The sequence below is a fragment of the Nanorana parkeri genome, unplaced genomic scaffold (genome assembly GCF_000935625.1).
Source record: "Nanorana parkeri isolate BGI_ZX_2015 unplaced genomic scaffold, ASM93562v1 scaffold1277, whole genome shotgun sequence".
Classification (NCBI taxonomy): Eukaryota; Metazoa; Chordata; class Amphibia; order Anura; family Dicroglossidae; genus Nanorana; species Nanorana parkeri.
Window position 1 is genome coordinate 152333 of NW_017307545.1, and position 22313 is coordinate 174645.

The window sequence follows — 22313 nt, forward strand, 5'->3', positions numbered from 1 at the left end:
CATGAATGATGGGCGAGAACAAAGAAGATCTCTGGCTGCCATGTCACCTAAGCATAATGTAAATATGACTTTCTATTACATCCATGGAGACTAAGAGGGTTATTCACAAAAGGGTGAAGAGTTTGGAGAAGGCAGGAGAAGTGAACAATCTAGGACAACATAGCGGAACTTGAAACATTCTCCTATTCGGCTCACTTTCCAGTTCAGCTATGTTGTCCTAGATTGTTCACTTCTCCTGACTTCTCCAAACTCTTCACCCTTTTGTGAATAACCCTGTAAATGACCATGAGGTCCTGATTATGGATATTGTTTGTAAGCTGTGTGGCGTTTACCTTTAAAGAAAACCTGTCATGAGACATACAGTACATAGATGGTCATTGTTGGCCTCCATTTGAAAATGTTAGTTTATTAGTTATCACCCTGATTCAGTTTTTTCCTGAGTAGCTTAACCAGAACAAATGCTGAGGGTAACCACTCTGCAGTAAATTCAATGGAGGCTAAATAGCATTGTCAGTCTGCAAGATGTACTCGCCAGATCACCAGGGGGTGTATTTATGAAAAATTTACAGAGCCAATAATCCTGCGAAACTGCATGTACATTCATTCTGTGTGAATGGGGTATATTTTCTCGCCAGGTCAAATAGAACATCAGGAAGATACCTCATTACGGCCACTACGTGGCGATGAGAATCATAGGAAATTTGGTTATCAGTGTCAAACAACAAAATCCCCAAATATAGTGCTTCGGTGGAACGCGTAGAAGGCTGGACCCATCACACGCTTATGAATGTTGGCAGGATACAAATGATGATGACAGTATGCATTCAGTCAAGTGTTATGAGGACATTGAAATTTGCGGGGTTTATCAAACCATTTTGTCAAATGTAATGTAACGATGAAGCACGGTAGAAGCACTTGGTGTTGCTGTATATTTTCATTGCCTGGGATTCTGTATATGTTTTATTATAGATGTTTTTTTAATCTTTTTCAATAAATACAGAACGTATTTCATATATTATATGTGTGGTTTTCCTATCCCTGTTCTCACACCTTTAAAAGCCTCATAAATGTTGATTTTGTTGTTGGATATGTAAGTTTTAGGGGTGTGGTGTCGTGTCTTCTCTGGTTCATATATATATTTTCTATGATCTGTTGATCAGTGGAAAAGTTCCCCACTTTATACTGCTGGTGGACATTGCAGTGCCCCCTTTATACTGCTGGTGGACATTGCAGTGCCCCCTTACGCTTGTGGACATTGCAGTGTCCCCTTACGCCGTTGGACATTGCAGTGCCCCCTTACCCTGGTGGACATTGCAGTGCCCCCTTACGCTGTTGGACATTGCAGTGCCCCCTTACGCCTGTGGACATTGCAGTGCCCCCTTACGCCTGTGGACATTGCAGTGCCCCCTTACGCTGGTGGACATTGCAGTGCCCCCTTACGCCGTTGGACATTGTAGTGCCCCCCTTACGCTGGTGGATATTCCAGTGCCCCTTATGTTGGTGGGCATTGCAGTGCCTCCTTATGCTGGTGGAAACTGTAGTGCCTCCTCACACTGGTAGTCAGTGCAGTGCCCCCTTACGCTGGTGATGAGTGGAAAGTTTTCTCTTACACTGATGGAAGCTACATTGCTCCCTTAAACTGGTGATCGGTGCAGTGCCTCCTTACACTGGTGAATGATGCAGTGCCCCCTTACCCTGGTGATGAGTGGAAAGTTCCCCCTTACACTGGTGGTTGGTGCTGTGTCCCCTTATATTGGGGGTCAGTGGGATAATTCTTCTCTTACACTGGTGGATTTAGGTGACACTATATTGAGGAGTTAAATCTTTGTTGTAAAGTAGTCACCGCTCCAAGCTCACTTCCGTGATGGGCTACAATCTCAAATATATATAGGGTGGGGAGGGGCCACGTCGATCTAGTGGCAACTCCCAATCTCGGATGCGCTCTTAAGGGCGCATGTGCGGACTATTGGCCCGTCGTATCTGCCCACGTCAGACGCCGTCAGTGGGACGGCGTGTGGGCTGCCCAATGTGAACATGAAGGGGGGACAGCTGGACGCTTCGAGGAGGGGAGTTCATCCCTGACAGTCAGAGGAGTCTCGATATTTTTGTTAGTAATTAAAGGTACTTGAATGTATTTTTAAGATTGAACTCCTGAGTTTAGTGTCCCTTCAAGTCTCTGTGCCCCCTTACACCTGAGGGAAAAGACCTGTACTTTATAGGTGGTCGGTGTGAAGGACTCATACCTAATAAGATCTCTGTGGGGCAGACAACCCCCATCCCTCCAGGTCCCCCCCTCAGACAGCCTGGTACATGGAGGAGGATTGAGAATTGGGGGTATGGTGGCACTTTAATGGTGCGTCCCTCCCCTCATGTGTGGTTGTGAATTCCCTCCTTCCTCAGAAGCCAACCGCTGAGCTGGTGCTCCGGGAGGAGGGAGGAGTGCAGGTGAAGAGGAGCCGGGGCTGATGACACGAATGGGAATCTAGAGGGCGACAAGAAGGGAGATTAGACGGAGGATTTGGTGGGGGCGGACTCCTCGTGATGAAGAATTAGAATCTAGCGGAGAAGGACGAGCAGTGTGCAAGGTTCTCTCACGGAGATGTCTGCACTGAGTAGTACGGAACACAGCCCGGCAGCGGGGGGCAGGGTGTTCTTCCAGACCCCACTGGCACCACACAGCTCCCGGGAAGGGTCGCCGCCGCCGCCGGTGGTTGCTCAGCACAAGCAGCAGCAACAGAAGAAGCAGCAGCAGGGCAAAGTGACTGTGAAATACGACAGGAAGGAGCTGAGGAAGAGGCTGGTGCTGGAGGAATGGATTGTGGAGCAGCTCAGTGAGCTCTATGGATGTGAGGTATAGTATGGGGGGGCTTCTATGTGCTGCCTTCACATCCCTATAGCGGATGGGGCTTCTGTCTGTAGATAGCTTACAATGTGTTCACCTGAGTACAAGCAAGGTAGAACATTCTGCCTCCGTGGTCTGTATTTCACCGTTATGTACTCATGTTCATGTAAATTTAGGGTACATTAGGGTGTATTAGGGTTCAGTAGGGTACATTAGGATGTATTAGGGTACATTATGGTATATTAGTGTAAACTGGGTTACATTCGGGCACATTGGGTTACATGGGGTTACATTAGGGCACATGGGGTTACATTAGGGCACATTGGGTTACATTAGGGCACATGGGGTTACATTAGGGCACATTGTGTTGCATTAAAGCACATTGGGTTACATTTAGGGCCGCATCTCCCACAAGGCCAACCAAGGCCCGGCCTTGGGGCAGCAGGGAGTAGAAGGACAACAGGGGTGTGGAATTCCTATCTCCCGACGCCTGGGACATGCAGTTCCGGGCGCCGAGCAGGTACTTGTTTTTTTACATTTAGCCCTGCTTTGGGCAAGCAAAGCTGAATGTACAGCGGTGAAGCTGCCACTTGTTTTATACAAGTGATCTCAGCGATGTCACCGAGATCACTCTGCCATTGTCCATGGGGGGGGGGGGGGGTGGCGGTTAGGGGGGCGCATTGAGGAACCTGGCCTTGGGGCAGCAGAGAGGATATATCCGGACCTTGTTACATTAGGGCACATTGGGTTACATTAGGGCACATTGGGTTACTTCAGGGTATATTGGGTTACATTAGGGCACATTGGGTTGTATTACAGTATATTGGGTTACATAAGTGCGTATTAGGGTACGCTGGGTAACATTAAGGTCCAATAGAGTACTTTGGGTAACATTAGGATATATTGGGGTATATTAGGAAACATAAGGGTACATTAGAGTGTATTGTGTATCATTGGGGTATATTGGGAAACATTAGGGTACATTGGGTAAGATTAAGGTACATTAGAGTTTATTGGGTATCATTACAGTACATTAGATATATTAGAGCACATTGGGTAACATAAGGGTACTAGGTTACTTTGGGGAACATTAGGGTATGTTACATTAGGGCATATTGTGAAACATTTGGGGTACATTAAGTATATTAGGATACTTTAGGGAACATTGGGGTATATTAGGAAACATTAGGGTACATTGGGTAACATTAAGGTATTAGGGTACATTGGGTAACAGAGTGTATTAGGTATCATTGGCGTACATTAGGTATAATAGGAAACATTGGGGTACATTGGGTAGCATTAAGGTATTAGGGTACATTGGGTAACAGAGTGTATTAGGTATCATTGGGGTACATTAGGTATAATAGGAAACATTGGGGTACATTGGGTAACATTAAGGTATTAGGGTACATTTGGTAACATTAGAGTGTATTAGGTCTCATTGGGGTACATTAGGGGAACGGTGTAGCCCCTTTCTTTCCTCTCCTGGTACTGTGTCTATATAGAGGTGAATGGCTGCCTCTGCAGTTGCAGCTTTCCATTATGTATGTGAAAGTTCTTGTCATATGAAGTCCATGGATACAGAAATGTATTCTCCTGGATGGGTGATCCAGGAGCATGTGATCGAGTCTCTCTCATACACAGCAATACCCAGTAACAGAGTCTATGTTTTGTAGACAGGGCTTTGTGTCTGATTTATCAGTCTATCTGTGCTGACAGATGGAATTATGGCAGAGCTAGCAGGCATGTTCCCACGCAGTCATAGGGTTAAAGGCGATGTAAACCCAGTCGCTGTAAGCTGTACAATGTCAATGCCATTTTCAGTACTCTCCTACCATGCCATTTTCAGTACTCTCCTACCACGCCATTTTCAGTACTCTCATACCACGCCATTTTCAGTACTCTCCTACCATGCCATTTTCAGTACTCTCATACCACGCCATTCAGTTGTCATGAAATAATCCTGCCATGAAGGTCCTTTCTTAGGCACTTCTTTTTATAGGGTGACAACGCTGTGTCCCTGTTTCCCATTTGTGCTCATACGTTGTCACTTAGACTTTAAACCAATACTACATTTCAACACACGTGACACAGACATGATCCTTTGTTGTCACCCACTCTGAGAAATGACAAGCAGCCATCACTGGAGTGCATGTAGACCGGAAGTGGCTGCAAAGAGGATGCAGGTGATCCGCAACATTGAGCTGCAACGAATGATAAAAAAGGAGAAAATAAGGGTTTTGTTTAAAAAGTAAAAAAAAAAAAGAAGAAGCTAATTCACAGTGTTTAGCAAACTCGACTTCAGTGTTTACATCTGCTTGCTTCCATATAGAGAGAGGCAGCAGTTTAATGACACAGCCAATTTGCTGTCGGTTTGTGTTTATTCCTGGGCTGTGTGATACATGTAAAGCGATGGCTGTGGGTCACCTTCATTTAATGCCATAAGTAGTACGTAGCGTCTGGGTGAGCCTATTGTGTCTGGCTCTCCTCAAGCCTCTTCTGCATTAGATCAGATTTAGGAAGCTTTCATTATATTTCATCTGTTCTTCTTTCATAACTGAGCTCAGGTATGTAAATAGGAGGTGCCATATCAATGTCCCCCTGACCTCCAGCAGGTACATTATGAATCCAGCAATGATTCTATGCTTTCTGATATGAATGTATGCTGCAATAATAGAATGACTTCTCAATGTCTACTTTCTTATACTGTATCTGCATTCTCATTGCTGTGTAACGGGCCACTGATGTCATTGCTGTGAACGCGGCAGACAGACGTTGCTTTAAAAATAAATAAAAAGCATAATTTTGATATGTCCATGCTGAAACCATAGCAGAAAAGAATTCATTCCACAGATGATATCTTATACAGAGTGTAGCCGGGGATTCATGTGACATTACAGAACACAAAGCTGCAGTCATCCTTTCATTGATACTGCCTCAGTCATTCTATGATGTAAGGCACTTCCCATTGGTTTCTAAGGACCATTTCCATGTTTTCTAGGAAGGATTGCAGCACAGGGTAAAAGGAAAGGTTTGCCTGTGAAGGCGCTGGGAATTCATGTAAACATAACATGCAAACTATGTGTCTTTTAAAGCTGAGCTCCAGCTACATAAAGCAATCATTTATATATAACCCTAAATAGCCACAAAGATATAATCCACCCACTGTAGGCCGCATGTCATGTTACGCATGCTTTGCGATATGACTTTAAATATTTAATTGCTTATCTGTCCCTGGTATTTACCTCCAGCCGTGCCCAACGTTTCGTTTTTTTTACCCTGTATAGATAGCTCCACCCTTCTTCATTTTGTTCCAGTCTGCATCTCAGCCACATGTCCTTTGCTGAGTGGATCACATTATGATCTTTTGACCTAATCCTATGTTCGCTGTTATAAAGATCTGCACAGTTTATATGAAACGTCTTAACGATCTTTAAAGTATTAAACTCTCAAACATTTTCTCAATAATGAATCCAGATCAAACCAAAATACATTTTGAAATAACCAATAGCAGGCTGGCTATTGCTCCTAGCCACTGCCTGATGTGTTTGCAGGCAGCTGTCATTCCAGAGCTAAAGCTATCGAAGTGGAATAGTGACACTAGGGGTCTAATAGAGAGAGAAACCTGTCATCTCTAATGTGCTATCCACATAGGGGGGCTTGTGAGCAATGAAGTTAAGCAACAAAACAAAACAAAAACTTTACAAAAATAAAGTTAAATAAAACAAAATTAAAAATACCCCCCCAAAAATTGAAAGTTCCCTACCCCCGCGAACACACGCATACTAACGGAAACACAAGTTGAGTGCACCTACATACAAAATGATTAAACTGTAAATTAAACTGTAATAGAATATTACAACTGTCATTGAAAATAAAGCTTTGTGAGTTAAACAAAAAAACTGGCTCCTAACTTTTTAGCTGGCTCCTAGACTCGGAGCAAATTTGTCAAGCCCTGGTTTAAGGTGTCATCTGGATTGAGTCGCTGTCTGCCAACACTACTGAGATTGTAAGTTATAGCCATCTTACCACAACTGTAGGTTACAGAGATCACACTTTCAATGCTTTGACTGCGGAGGCAGAACACTGCCTGCAGAAAACTACAGGAGGGGGCGGATACAAGACCAGTCACCCTGCACAAGGAGAGATAGCAGCAGTGAGCAGTGTGTGTTCCTGAAACTGCTCCAGAGCTTGTGTTTTTTTCATCTATCCCAGCCCTCCTGGCTCCTTCCTGGGGAAGCCATGGAGGCCGGCGGGGCCTCTCCTGCTGGGAGCTCTCAGTCTCCTGGGCTGATGAGCGAGTTGCCTGCACCTGTGCAATCGGAAGCTGGAGATTTGTCCGCCCCTGGTGAAGGGGAAGGGGCCGCATCCGTACGGGAGAGAGTGGTGGCCGGCATAAAATCCCTGAACAAGGAGAGGGATAAGCTTTACAAATTTTGTGGGGTACCAGTGGGGCTTCCACGTGAGCCGCCTATGCGGATGATGTATCTGTGATTATCACCGGGACGGATAATCGGTCTTTATTACAGGACGTTCCTACACAGAGGTAAAGTTTTACATTGAATTACTGCACAGATCCAGAGGAAATACACAGAGCACACTAAGATTTAAGGCAGAATAAGCATGACATGAAATTCCTTTGCTACTCGGCTACATCTAGTGGCCGTAATGCACTGAGAATCTCGTTCGCATAGCCGTTTGCTCTGCCAATGGTTTATAAATCACCCCTATGCGTGCACCTTAGCTTGCATTTAGCATAGTGGATTCCATCGTTCATGTGCAAAAGTGATATGCGGGTCATACATTTCGAATGTTTAGGCAATTTTAACTTTTTTTCAGCCCTGTCTAGCCAGTGTTTAGTGGATGAAGGGAACCTGCCGCCAACAGTTTCTAATAAAACCATGCATCTGTTTGGTTTCCATTACAATTAGAGCTGCAACAATTATTCGATTAAGTCGATTAAAATCGACGATGGAAAACGTTGCCAACGTTTTCCATCGTCAAAAGTTGGTTGATGTTGTCACAAAGCTGCCTAGTTCATGGCACTGCCAGGGTAGATCTGAGTGATGTGGCAGGGATACACATGTGCCAGTGTGCCTGTGCCCATCGAGCTATACCAGTAGCGAACTGTGGTCTATACAGTTTTCTTACATGTCTTTTCATATCATTTAGGAGAAATTCCAGAACTTGGCATGTTTTCACAATAATTAGTGATGTGTAAGTTGTACTTATTTTATGGCTGTGTGACAGAGAACATCCAGCCTTGTTGTGCATTCCGAGACAGATGTCACACCACACTGCTGTGGTCACACAACACTTCCTTCAAGCGCTCAGCCCCTGCAACCCCTCTCTGCTAATCCCTCCACTGGCTTCCGATCGCCCAAACAAAGCCATCCACATCTCTGCCCTCAGCTACATCACCAACCTTGTCTCAGAATATCAACCAAGCCATTCTCTTCACTCCTCTCAAGACCTCCTGATCTCTCGTCAACTCCTCTCAGGACTTCTCCAGAGCCTGTTCCATCCTCTGAAACTACGTACCCCAACTTGGCCAAATTAGGGTATACACGGTTAGAACTTTGACACTAAACTCAGAAGTTAGATCTTAAAAATGCATTCAAGTACCTTAACTATTAACAAAAATGTATCTTATTTGTGTATCACTCAGCTTTAAAAGTCTCAAATCATCTCTGAATTGGTGCTGACACTGTCCTTCCTTCGGGAGGGTGGCTACTTTTGTTCCCCATGGTCCCTGTGTGTGTTGTAAGGTAGCCACCACTCCAAGCTCGCTTCTGTGATAGACTACAATCTCAATACAAATTACTAAACTAAAACGTGAGATTGTAGTCCATCACAGGACCGAGCTTGGAGTGGTGGATACTTTACAACACACACAGGGACAAAAGTAGCCACCCTCCAGAAGGAAGGACAGTGTCAGCACCAATTCATAGATGATTTGAGGATCTACAGCTGACTGATACACTTATATATATTTTAAATAATGGTGGCTTTGTTTGCTATGAGAAATGAAGTTGTGTACAACACTTGTATGAATTTATAACCATGTATACCCTACTCCTTCTCTATCTGCCTCTAGGCAATCCCTGAAAACTCATCTCTTCAGGGAAGTATATCCCACCTCTACCTAACAACTGAACTTTTATTTTTTCAAACAACTCATCCTCACACAGCTACCACCTTTTGTATCACTTGTCTCTCCCTTTTAGATTGTAAGCTCTGACGAGCAGGGCCCTCCTTTATTAAATTGTATTGTAACTGTACTGTCACCCTTCATTTTGTACAGCTCTGTGCAAACTGTTGGCGCTAGGGATGTCCCGATGCCACTTTTTCAGGCCCAAGTACAAGTACTTCCCCTCATGTACTTGCCGATACCAATTACCGATACTTTTCCTAAAGGGACAGGTGACTTTAAATGATCCATAGTACAACTACATGTTCTGTACTATGGATCATGATTTAACCTATTCATGTTAGCAGTGGAGAATTGTAACTCTATTGCTGGAGTGTAGTGGAGGTGTGTGCTGTATATATGTACTACATATACATTACACATGTCCAGTACACTAAAGCAATAGATTTACAGCCAGCCCCGTCCCAGCTTTCCTTACTCACAGTTTCACGCCGATCCCTGTTGCCTCACGCAATGCCTCTCATAGTCGGCGCTGGGCAGGATTGCTTCATCGCATCTCGGTGCTCAGCTTGTGGGAGGCGCTCACAATTCTGCCCCGCTAACATGAATGGGTTAAATCATGATCCGCAGTACATATGTCCTGTACACTGCAGTAATAGAATTACAATTCTGCCCTGCTAACAAGTATAAAAATATATTATAATAATTCCTTTCATACCACTGCCCATCTCCTCTGATACATCTCTTAGCTGTGCGCCATCTCTACATGTCTGGTCACAAACAAAATGTGGAGGCATTTCATTCCTGTGCCAGAGTTGTGCTGATAAGAAGCCCCTTCCCTGTTTCCTATTTTGCTATGTTAGAAATACTATTCTGCTACACATTTTATCAGAAAATTCATACATGTGTCATCACATTAAAGATTACACGATTAAAGTGGGGATTTTCAATTTTTTGTGATAGGTTTACTTTGAAGCCCATCTCCAGGCAAACAAAAAAATGATCCTTGAAGTGGGACTACCTCTGCACTGCAAGGGTTAAGTGCTACTTTATGTCTAGGGGCTGGAGTAAAGCAGATTTACTTACCAGATCCCGCTCCTGCTGGCTCAATCCAGGCTGCTAAACTGGTCCCTGCAGCCTCCTCTCCCATTCACTCCAGTGGTCTAAGGCTGTATTCACATATAGCGTTTGCCGCTCGAACCCGGTTTCCGAGCTGAAGGCCGCGTAGGATGAAAACGCTAATATTTTTCAATCCGCACGGATGCCGCTCATTGGCGGCTATTAAATAGCCGCCAATGTGCGGAATCTGCCGGATTATCAAGCTTGTACTATTGCAGGGGCCGCACTGTTTCGTACGGCGCAGTCCCAGCAATGGTCTGAACGATGCACTGTAAAGTGCATTGTATTTTCTATTTAGAGTGGCTCCGCACGTATTCGTACAGCCAAATACACGCGGAAAGCCGCTCAGGTGTGAATGAAGCCTAAGGATCGCTTGCATCATCGCATTTAATACAGAGCTGTAATTAAGTATGTAAGTACACCTGGGCCGAGGGGGAGCAGGGATCAGTTAGGTAAATCTGTTTTACTCCAGATATAAACAAACACTTAACCCTTGCAGCGTGAGGATAACACCATTACAAGAGTAGATATTTTGGTTTGCCCAACGATATCCTGTAAAGTAGAAAATCCTGTTTAAAATCTACACATCTTATTCTGGGCCTGACAGGATTGTATTTGTTAGAATAATTGTGACATAATCTATAAAACGTAGCTGAATAGTTTAGAGGTGACTAAGAATACATTTAGAGGACTATAGAAAAGTAGTTACTATATGTCTGGGTGTGTTTTGCCAACGGCAAGAAGCGTGTTTGCCAGATTTACTTGCAGGGTTTGCTTGTTCGCATTAAATGGCCTATTAATAAAAGCTTTTATTTTTAAATAGTGCTGGTAAAATGTTCATATATTATTAATAAAGCTACTCAGCACACATTGGTATTTTACTCACATGCGGATGCCAGTGGGTTGTCTTACCTCGCAAAGTTTGCCAACCTTTTCTTTTTCTTTAACGTCCCAGCACTTGCCCTCCTGTTCTGCCAGCATTATAATAGGAATACATTCTAGAGTTGTTTTTGATAATGCAATTAAATCTTACTTGAAAAAATCCCTTTTATGTAGTGAGAGCTTCCTTCTGTCTGCCCGACACTTTCAACAACTTCCTGGATTCCCAGCGTGCTTTGGGTCTCTTTCCCAGCTGCTTGATGTGATGCAGTCTCCATTTCTCAACATTTGCATATCCCATAATGCATTGCTTCCAGCAAGCAATGATGGTGTTGGTTTGTTCAGACATTCAGTTGTAGCTCAGAAGGCAAGATCTGTGAAAGTTGTGATACAAGGAAGCAGAGCTGCAACCAGCTAGTTGATTCATCGATAATAAGAAGAATTGACAACTCTTATGATCGATTAGTTGGTTGGATCCCCTAGCTCTCTCTTCCACGCTGGGAGGAGGGCACAGCAAGCAGCGGGAGGGTGCAATAGCCAGCCTGCTATTGACTATTGCAATTTGAAATGGCCACTTGCAGGCTAGCTATTGCACCAGCCCACTACCTGCTGTATTTACATTCAGCCGCCGTCTGTGGAAGTTTGCCACTGGCAGCTGTCATTCCCTGGCTGAAGCTATTCAAGCGCCAGGAGCTTACAATACAATAATACAAATAAAAAAATAATTATAAAAAGTGGAAAAAAGTCGTTTTCAGTTTCGGCCTGACAAATTCTGCTGCGGGAGGTGCGTTGCAGTGCCATTCATTTCAATGGCACCCGAAACGTGCCTCCCACCCACATTGTGATCGCCGCACTGGAACGCACGGTAGCGCAATGCTGTGCATACCACTGCAGTGCAATTGCAAAAAATTGTGCATGCAGTTTTATTCTGAAGTAAACTTTGTAACACTCCATTTGTGTATTTTATTTTAAATTAAGGATGGTATTTATTTAATTTTTTTATTAATCGATTATTTGGTAAAAATTGTCGGCCAACTAATCGTTTTTGAAAATAATCCTTAGTTGCAGCCCTACAAGCAAGTGTAAATCACAGGGCTGAGTGAAATTGTGTCAGTGCATTGATGATGTACATCCTATGGGTATCTTCAATAAGTAAGTTTACAAACTTCTAGATTGATATGGTTATTAGTAGTGGGATAGAACCCACTCCACTGAGATAGAAAAAGACAATGGTGATTCAGAAAGTTTCTTAATAAAATGTATTTCTGGTGGGAAATCCTGATAAGGAATGGCATAATACGGGGAATACATTTGTAGTTCAGTTCAGGTTAGTGCAGTTTTAGGTTCTGTTCACACCACCAAGCTGCACTGAAAACATGGCTGCTGGAGTGTGCTGACAGGTGTGCTGATGAGCCAATTCCAGCGCTTCACTCTTATTATTTATTTTCTGTTCGAACAAGTGCCATTTCATGAAGTTGTATCGTCCACAACTGCTTCGTACCACTCTGTGCTCAAAAAAGTACTTTGTGCATGAGGATGCATTGTATGCATTGTGTATCACTTGGCTGTAGATCCTCAAATCATTCTGAATTCATGCTGACACTGTCCTTCCTTCTGGAGGGTGGCTACTTTTGTTCCCCATGGTCCCTGTGTGTGTTATAAAGTAGCCACCACTCCAAGCTCACTCTCTCCCTCACTCGTGATGGACTACAATCTCAATACAAATTAGTAAACTGAATGTGAAATTGTAGTCCATCACAGGAGCGAGCGTTCAGTGGTGGCTACTTTCCAACACACACAGGGACCATGAGGAGCAAAAGTAGCCACCCTCCAGAAGGAAGGACATTGTCAGCACCACTTCAGAGATGGTTTGAGGATCTACAGCTGAGTGATACACAAATAAGGTACATTTTTTGTAAATAGTTAGGGTACTTGAATGTATTCTTAAGATTTAACACCTGAGTTTAGTGTCCTTTTAACCCCTTCATGACTGAGCTAGTTTTCAGGTTCTGTTCATAAATGACTGACACATTTTTTACATTTTTGCTGTGTGATTCTTCCACAGCAGTAATATACTTTCTTACTAAATGTACCCACACATATTATATATAGTTTTTTAGAGGACAGATAGGGCTATATAATTATATCACATATTAACAAGGCAGATTATCTTGTCTGTCTGCTGGGAAAGGCGGCCATTGCAACCCCATTGTATCTGGTGTGAAGGGCTCTTATTCTATTCTACTGCGTGATTTCCGCTAAGAGTCCAGTAGTAGTTTGGCTGCTATATTCTTTCTTTTATTACTGATGGAAGGACAGCCTTGTGTCCTCTTATCTTATCATTTCTGATTTCACATATCTTCCACTCTGAAAACTTCCTGTGTCTCATTCATATAAACCTCTGATGGTTACTTCATATTGTATTTTTCTCCTCACTCTACAGCACTCACCAAGGTCATTCGGAGGGTTTTTTGCTTCCTGGCCTGCCAAGCATTTGTCCGGTAGAATGAAGTTTAATTAGTTAATACAAGTTGAAGGCTGATTTGAAGAGGCCTGAAATGTGACCTCCTTGTATGAGACACCTGGCAAGGGGAGCAGTTTTGGTTATGGTGCGATTGTCCTTTATTCTTTTCTCCTGCCATGAGGAATAATATTTAAAGGCAGAGAAATAATTCCCTATCACAGTGATGTTTTCAGACAATGTAATTTGTAACTTTACATTTTAGGAATCAGTTTTTAAGTTTGTTTGTTTGACTTTTTTTTTTTTTTTCAATATGTTTAAAGTTCAATTAAGCTCTTCTTTTTTTGCATATATCTACTGTTTTAAAAAAATAAAAAAAAGTTACCAAAAAAGTAATTCCTTACCTCTGTCTCCGCCGCTCACTCCCGTCTGAAGATCTGAAGCTTCTCGAGTGGTCTTGTAGCATGATGGGGCAGGCGCACGTGCAGTAGAAAGACACAGTGGAGGTGAATGCACGCAGCCGGGAGCGCGCACGTTGAACAGACACCATGGGACAGGAAGAGACAGGAGTCTGCGCTGGATCAGAAACCGGTGTTCTGTCGAGAACGCCAACTCCGTCAGATTTGCCGACTGCAGCGTCTGCGCATGCGCACAGGCCTAGATTAACGAGGAAACAGGCATTTATTTACAAAGTATTCATTTGTAATTGTTAATTTTGACCATTAATAATATACCATCCACGGCAGTAAATGATGGATGGCATTTTATTCGCATTCCTCTGACTGGCAGTGCTATAGAAGAACTATTAGGAAGCTGGATGTCGAGTAATGACCCCTTCCCAGCTTCCTGATTAGCCGGGAAACCCGCCTCCCGAAATGCTCCATAAGCTACTTTTTTTCGTGCCCATTAGCGCGTTTTCCATATAGATTTAAAAGGAAACGCGCTGATCAGTGCGTTTTTGGGCGTTTTTAATTGCGTTTCAGCGCTGAAACCTAATTAACCAGTTGACATCCGTGGTGTTAAACCCCCTTCCCATCCAGGCCATTTTTCAGTATTCAGCGCTGCAGTACTTTGACTGACATTTATTCCGTCATGCAGCGCTGTACTGAAATGAATTTTAACCGCAGATGGGTCAGGGGGGGACAAAACGAGCACATATAGGCGATCGGCAGGCTATGGACCCGCTAATCGCCTATATGTGAAACACCCGGTACCGGGTGTTCGCATTGGACGGGTCTTTTCTGCCCATGCGTGCCCGCTAGGGGGCGCGCGCGAGCAGAAAAAAAATGCCGCCAATGCAGCAGTGCCGTCCGTCCGTTTTTCTACTACGGGCGGACGGCAAGAGGTTAAAACCGCCCGAAACCGCCCTGAAAGGCCTTAACTTTGATGTGAATGGGGCCTAAGAACATGGGGCACAGAGAACAGCTTTGCAATCGAGATTTGCAGCACATTATGGCCACTAGGTGGAGCCAAGAAGTCTACTAAATTCCTATGCTACTTAGCTCCACCTAGTGGCCATAATATTAGCTATGCTGTATGCTATACTTGTATGAGTGGGCACAATTAAAAGAATTCAAAATACAGTATGCCTGCAATACATGAACATTAACCCCTTTTTTGTCTGTTTACAAATACTGAAATACCTGTTGTTCCTGCCAAAAATCCAGTGAGCTCCTAACCTCATGTGGTAAGCTGACAAAACTGCCTCTGTTGCAATGAAATCCCTAGTGGTGTTATCAGCCCTGTCTATGCTCTCTCCTGCTGCACTACAGAACACTTTCTCCTTGTGTTATGTGACATGGAAAGGGGTAGGCATTCTGTAGTCCAACAGGGAAGAACTTATGAAGAGCTGATAACACTGCTTGAGATTTCAGGGCAGCAGATACAGAGTTGTCTCTTGCTACAGGAAGTTAGGAGCTCACTGGATTTCTAGCAGAATAAAAAGGTATTTGTTCATACTTGTTACATTTTTAAACAGACAAAACATGCGGAATTGTGCATGTATTGTGGATGTGCTGCATTTGTGTTATTTTCCAACCAAACATACAGGGCTTTTTCACACCAATTGCAGTGCGTTCCAGAGCGGTAGCTGCTGGAACGCACCGCAATTGCTCACAAAAACTCCCCCCCCACGTTCTGGCGCGGGAGGGAGCGTGGCGGTGCATTGAAGTCAATGGCCTATTTCTTGCGTTTGCAGTGGAACGGAACGCAGGCAATGTTTTGACACGCGTGCAATCGCACTGCGTGCGGAGTGTGTGGCTGCGGTGCTATTGTCTTCAATGCACCGCCATGCCCCAGAATGCGTGGGGGGTGAGTTTTGTGAGTGATTGCGGTGCGTACTCTGTTTTTTTGTACTCTAGCACAAATGTTAATTGGAAATGAAATGTTAATGACCCAGGGTAGGTCTTAATCACATTAGGTTATTGAATGTAAGAGGTGGATTAACAAAGATTTTAGGACTAGTCTCTTATTTCAAGCTTCTCTCTCCCTGCTGCTCCCCCCGCCGCTATTACCAACAGCTTGTAATTGCTTTGTATTACACAGCAGGGCTGGCTGTCAGAATGCAGCCGCTCCTGTGTAAAACGACATGTGTAGATAGTCTGCAAGTGTCATTCAGTACATACAATATATCAATTTACTGTTGTATTGTATTTACTATTTCACTCCTGTGTAGATGAAAAGTTTAACCTTTTATCTGCATATGATATTAACAAAAAAACACAAAGAGAGGGGCGCCTTTCCAAGTGCAGGTTAGTTTATTCAACAGTCATAAAAGAAGACAAGCTGGCAGGTACTCACAAAGGTAACTTTGTTGTTAATCTACCTTTGTGAGTACCTGCCAGCTTGTCTTCTTTTATGACTGTTGAATAAACTAACCTGCACTAGGAAAGGCACCCCTCTCTTTGTGTTTTTTGTAGATGTCTCAGTCACCCTGACTGTATTGGGGCTGCATCCTGCACCTATGCTCAGTATGTTTTCCTTATGAGGGATAAGGGATGACTGCTTCTGGCGCTTCTGGATACTATTTTTTTGTTTGTATATGATATCAGTTAAATAAAGGAGAACTATGACATGAGTGCTTTTCACTCACCTCATCGTTCTAGCCGACCTGTGACAATGAGACTGTCACAGGAGGGATCCGCTTCAGCTACGGCGTCTCAGTATACCGCGAGCAGCAGCTCGCAGTGCACTGCGTAATCCATGGTTGTTTCCCTTCTCTTTGCTGCTCTTCCTTTTAAATCCGTATCTCTTCTCATGCTGGGCAGAACTTCTGTTTTGCAGCAGACTGCCTTGTCTCTGGAATGGATACATGGTGTCTCTGTGCAGGTTCACAACCTGAGGCAGCCCTACAGGAAGAGGCAATCAGCTGCAAAGGAAAGTTCTCCCCCAGCATGAGAAGACATGAGGATTTAAAAAGAAGAGCAGCAAAGAGAAGGGAAACAACCATGGATTACAGTAAGGCACACATTACAGTATTGGTTTATGTTAAAAAATCTGAGGGTTTAATGTCACTTTAAGTAATGACAAGGTTATCGCCAAAGAAACAGGTCCATAGTGGAAATGGGAAAATGATATGAGGTATGAGAACTGAAGTGGTTAATATTGGCCAATTTAAGAATTTCAAAAACTGGGAGAAGAGTGTCATGTAGGTTCCCGTGTATGTATGGTTGCCATATAGCTTTGCATTTTTGTGGCTCACCATGACAAAGAGTATTTTGTTTTCTTTAAGTTCTATTGTGTACCCGTTACAGTTAGAATTTCCGGTTGGTACACCATGAGTGACTGTAGATATGAATATGCAAAGATAGTGGTTGAGACAAAAGTGCCAGTGAGCATTCCTGTGTACCTTATCTAAAGATACAGCCAGGGATTTATCTCTCAGAAAATGCTGAATTTGGAACCCACCCCTTTAGCTTTTTGGAAACTGCTTGTAAATGATGTTCATGCATATAATATACTGCACTTTAGTGGTATACCTAATCATTGGATGTTTCCTCTAATTGTTAGTCTTAAATTTAGTGTAATGCTAACGTGAGCATTGTCATTGGACACAGAAACTCCAGGCAAAATCATAATCTTAGTTGTATGCCTTCTATGTATCTCCTATAATATTGTTACAACTTAATTTATCCTACATGAGTACAGTCCCCAAACTGTCCATCCTCTGGAAAAAAATTATATTGGTGGAGCTCCATATTTTGGTGACTGCAGAAACAATTGGATTTCAACATTTGGACACCGTGGTGTTGAATTTATTTCATATATATATTTTTTTTTTCTCTCATACTTGAGGTGCCCATACACTGTACGATTCTCATACGAGAATCGCGGAAAATCCCGTGATCGTACGATAATCGTACAGTGTATGGAAGGCGTGCCACCGTTTCTCAAGTCTTGCTATGGTCGTAAGGTGCATGGGCACCTTAACTTCCAGGTGTCATCATAGTGATCACTACCACCTGAGGACTGCTTTCAGCGATCCCCATCTTGTTTGACACAATGGGGTCTATTCACAAAGCTGCCGAAGGATCTGGCCGTAGCTTCGCCCGATCCTTCGGCTGGCTTCGGCCCCATGACCCCTTCGGTTCAGGAGAACCGAGGGGGTGCTATACGGGCTATTCACAATAGCCCGTACAGCTCCCGATCACGGCCGAGCAGCTCAGTCGAGCGCTGAGCCGTGCTGAAAGCCGAAGCTGGCCAAGCGGCCGGCCATTGGCCGGCCGACAGCCTGCTTCTGACAGCTGGGCGGAGCCAGCCGTGATCTTACGGCTGGCTCCGGCCACTTTCAGAGAGATCAGCGTCCCTGGTTGCTAACCAGGGACACTGATCTCCAAGCATCTGACTCTCCCTGGCGCCCCGGGAGTCTCCTGCTCCCGGCCGCCAAGGAGAAAAACCCCGCTCTGTCTTATTTCTTTATTCTGACACGGAGCGATGTCAGAATAGAGAAAAAAAAAAAAAGTCCCATTCAAAAGCATTGGGACATTACTATTGGCTATTTCAATTGCAATAGCCAATAGTAAACTAGCATTGTACCCGCCCTCTTTTGCAGTTCCCCACCAGGTCCACCAGCAGAGGGCGGGAACAATGCTAGTTTACTATTGGCTATTGCAAATTGAAATAGCCAATAGTAAACTCTCAATGCTTTTGAATGGGGATTTTTTTTTTCTCTATTCTGACATCGCTCGTGCCAGAATGAAGAAAAAAAGACACAGCTGTGTTTCTCTCCTTGGCGGCCGGGAGCGGGGGGCTCCCGGGGCCCCAGGGAGAGTTTTTACATTTTTTTAATTTTTTTTTTTTTACAGCAGCAGAGCCGCCGGACAATAGGAAACTATTGGGCGGAGCTAGCTGTCACTGCTAGCTCTGCACAATCGTTTTCTATTTACTTTTTTCTACTTTTTTCACTCTTTTTCTGTTCTGCTCGGTGCCTCTGAGGGACCAAGCAGAACAGCCGAGCCAAATGCTGCTCGGCGGCATTCGGCTATTCTCTCACTGCTGTTCGGGATCCTTCAGAATAGCCCGAACAGCAGTAAGAAGCCTGCCGGAGGTTCGGCTCAGCCGATCTAGATGTTGGATTGGCTGAGTCGAACTCCTTCTGCACTTCGGGTCAGCCGAACATGCTGAGCATGTTCGGCTGATCCGAAGCCACACGAAGCAAGCCGATGTACGGCTGATTTCAGCCGATATACGGCTGAAATCAGCCGTACCAGCCTGAAGTGAATAGCCGAACAGTGTTCGGCTCACTTCACTTCTGATTGGTCATTCACTCGGCTGCCCTCGGCAGCTTTGTGAATAGACCCCTATGTGTGTGTTCTCTATGCTGGTTTTCACATGAATTAACCATTTCCTTCAGTTTCTTGCATAGATATTGCATTGATCATCTATGTAGGAAACACAGAGTAGCCTTTTAGATCATGTGAAAGGTAATCCTGTTTTTAAACATGCTTTGTTAATAAATGTTGCTATTTTTATAGATAGTAGTTTGTGTGTTACATTTTTCCCAGGAAGTCTATCCCTGTGGGGGATATTTTTTCTTTACTGCATATTCTGGGTTCCACACTCCTTGGGAATATATATGAATATTTTGAATTTCTGAGGTGTGGATCATTTCGGTTTCCCTGCTTTTGGGGATCCCCCATTCCTCTCACTTGCAAATACAAGAACAATTACTGCCAAAGTTCAGTTTTCTTAGCAACCTGTCCTGTTTCAGCCTGCCGACTGAACAATGAAAGATCAACATCACTCTAAATCATCATCTTTCATTTGCTCTACTGTTAAAGCAAAGTCGGTTATCCTCACACTGATGGTCCTCCAGGTCGCAGTATAGTCTTATGTAAATGGGAAGGGGTTTGCTTACTCTGCGCCTACAGGGAGCCAACCTGGGTCGCTACTGGTGTGAGGTTCTTGGACACTGAATCCGGATATTAACACTTTGTGGCCAAACAGAAAAATAAAAATCCTGCAGTCACAATGCTTGTGTAGTGATACTTCTGGGCCAGGAACATACCCTGCATTATAGTGAAAGTTTAGGACTGATTTGTGACTTTATTTGGGTGGGGGTATGTGTGTGGGGTTACTATCTGGAAGGGATGTCATATTCTTCTGAGCTATTTTTTCCCACAGCGAACCACAAAGTTCTGTCTGTGTACAGCTATTCAACTGTCTAAAAGATGACTATACCACTTTTTTGCAGAGCTGGGCTTTTGCAGTATGGTTTCTTGTGTTTGATGCTCTTTGTAAAGGACATGATTATTGTAACATGACTTTATGCTCTCAACCCAACTACTATTGTTCCTATCCACTTCCTATGATAGCATTGTTTGTATACAAATTTTTTGAACTTACACCTAAATCTTACTATGTATTATATACATTCTAATCTACATTACGATCCCCGTTTAATTACTATTTTTGTTGTATCTCGATTTGACCAATTGCATAGTCTATAATTAATTGTTCTTCTTTCTGTTTTTTGTTTACCATGTTTTTCTTTTGTATTGTATCTTGTTGGCATTGTTAAAATAATACAAATTATCTGATTAAAAAATAAAATAAAAGGACATGATCAATAGTAATTTCTATACTACTACTTGCTCAGCACTGTATATCAAGGATGGGCAATTTATTTTTTGGTAGGCCACATAGGAAACTGGGATGGCTATGGAGGGCCACGGTGTATGTATAAATAAATCTAGGCCTGTATGAGGTCCTCAGAGCTGTATATTTTCATTCCAATACCATTGTGTCCTATTGGATGTGGTTAATGTACACAAATGTGTTGCTGAAAAGTCACTGTGTGTCCCTTGCACACAATGAAATATTTTTTCGATTGTATGCTAAAGCTAAGTTTAAAGTGGTGCTTCAGCCAAAAAATAAATGTTAGAACCTCTGCCAAGCTTTTATTGATGACTAAGATTCACTCTCCCTGTGCTGATGTCTGTTGTCTCCAGGACAGAAAGTCCTACATATCCGGTAGTGTCAATCTCCATTGCCCCCCCCTGGTCTCAGTGTTTCCTCCTGCTGTCCTCATGTCAGCAGAAGGAACCAGTAAGAGCTGCAGATTACAAGTATTTTAGTATGTGACGGGGTCGCTTTAAAGCAAGTTGGTTGACCAGAGATTTACTGTATATACAACTTTGATATGAACTTTAATGACATCCCAGTCTTAGTCCGTAGGGTTTAATATTGAGTTGGCCCACCTTTTGCCGCTATAACAGCTTCAACTCTTCTGGGAAGGCGTCCACAAGGTTTAGGAGTGTGTCTATGGGAATGTTTGACCATTCTTCCAGAAGCGCATTTGTGAGGTCAGGTACTGATATTGGACGAGAAGGCCTGGCTCGCAGTCTCCGCTCCAATTCATCCCAAAGGTGTTCTATCGGTTTGAGGTCAGGACTTTGTGCAGGCCAGTCAAGTTCCTCCACACTAAACTCGCTCATCCATGCCTTTATGGACCTTGCTTTGTGCACTGGTGCACAGTCATGTTGTAACAGGAAGGGGCCATTCCCAAACTGTTCCCACGAAGTTGGGAGCATGAAATCGTCCAAAATGTCTTGGTATGCTGATGCCTTAAGAGTTCCCTTCACTGGAACTATGTGGCCAAGCCCAACCCCTGAAAAACACCCCACACCACACTCCCCCCTCCACCAAACTTTACACTTGGCATAATGCAGTCAGGCAAGTACCGTTCTCCTGGCAGCTGCCAAACCCAGACGCGTCCATCAGATTGCCAGATAGAGAAGTGTGATTCGTCACTCCAGAGAACACGTCTCCACTTCTCTAGAGTCCAGTGACGGCGTGCTTTACACCACTGCATCCATCGCTTTGCATTGCACTTGGTGATGTAAGGCTTGGATGCAGCTGCTCGGCCATGGGAACCCATTCCATGAAGCTCTCTACACACTGTTGTTGTGCCAATCTGAATGCCACACGAAGTTTGGAGGTCTGTAGCTATTGACCCTGCAGACTTTGCAGTTGTCAACTTCTGTGCACTGCCCACTTAGCATGCGCTGACCCCGCTCTGTCATTTTACGTGGCCTTCCACTTTGTTGCTGAGTTGTTGTTGTTCCCAGTTGCTTCCACTTTGTTATAATACCACTAACAGTTGACTGTGGAATATTTAGTAGCAAGGAAATTTCACGGAACACCTGAATCCAATGATTTGGAGGAGTGTCCCAATACTTTTGGCATTATAGTGTATTTTAAAGTGCTAAATACTTGATGCTATACAGTTGAGTGACAAAGCAAGTATGCCCTAATTTGTTAAAGGTGGTTGATAGAGCAGTCCCTAATTTGATGACTTTTTCACCATATTTGTACAGACAAACATTAGCTCTTCTTTTAAACAGTGCCTATAAATAAAGGTC

General features: G+C 43.7%; 1 protein-coding gene across 2 annotated transcripts in view; it reads left to right on the forward strand.

Moving 5' to 3' along the window:
• Positions 1 to 2401: 2401 nt before the first annotated feature.
• The window catches only part of PPP1R14C (protein phosphatase 1 regulatory inhibitor subunit 14C), a 72966-nt gene continuing 53054 nt past the window's right edge, over positions 2402 to 22313 (forward strand). The window contains exon 1 of one of the 2 annotated variants that reach the window (XM_018569030.1): positions 2402 to 2851. In XM_018569030.1, coding sequence (XP_018424532.1) covers positions 2600 to 2851 — 252 coding nt within the window. In that variant the 5' untranslated portion in view covers positions 2402 to 2599. The remainder of the gene's footprint in view (positions 2852 to 22313) is intronic. The other variant, XM_018569028.1, reaches the window with a different exon arrangement.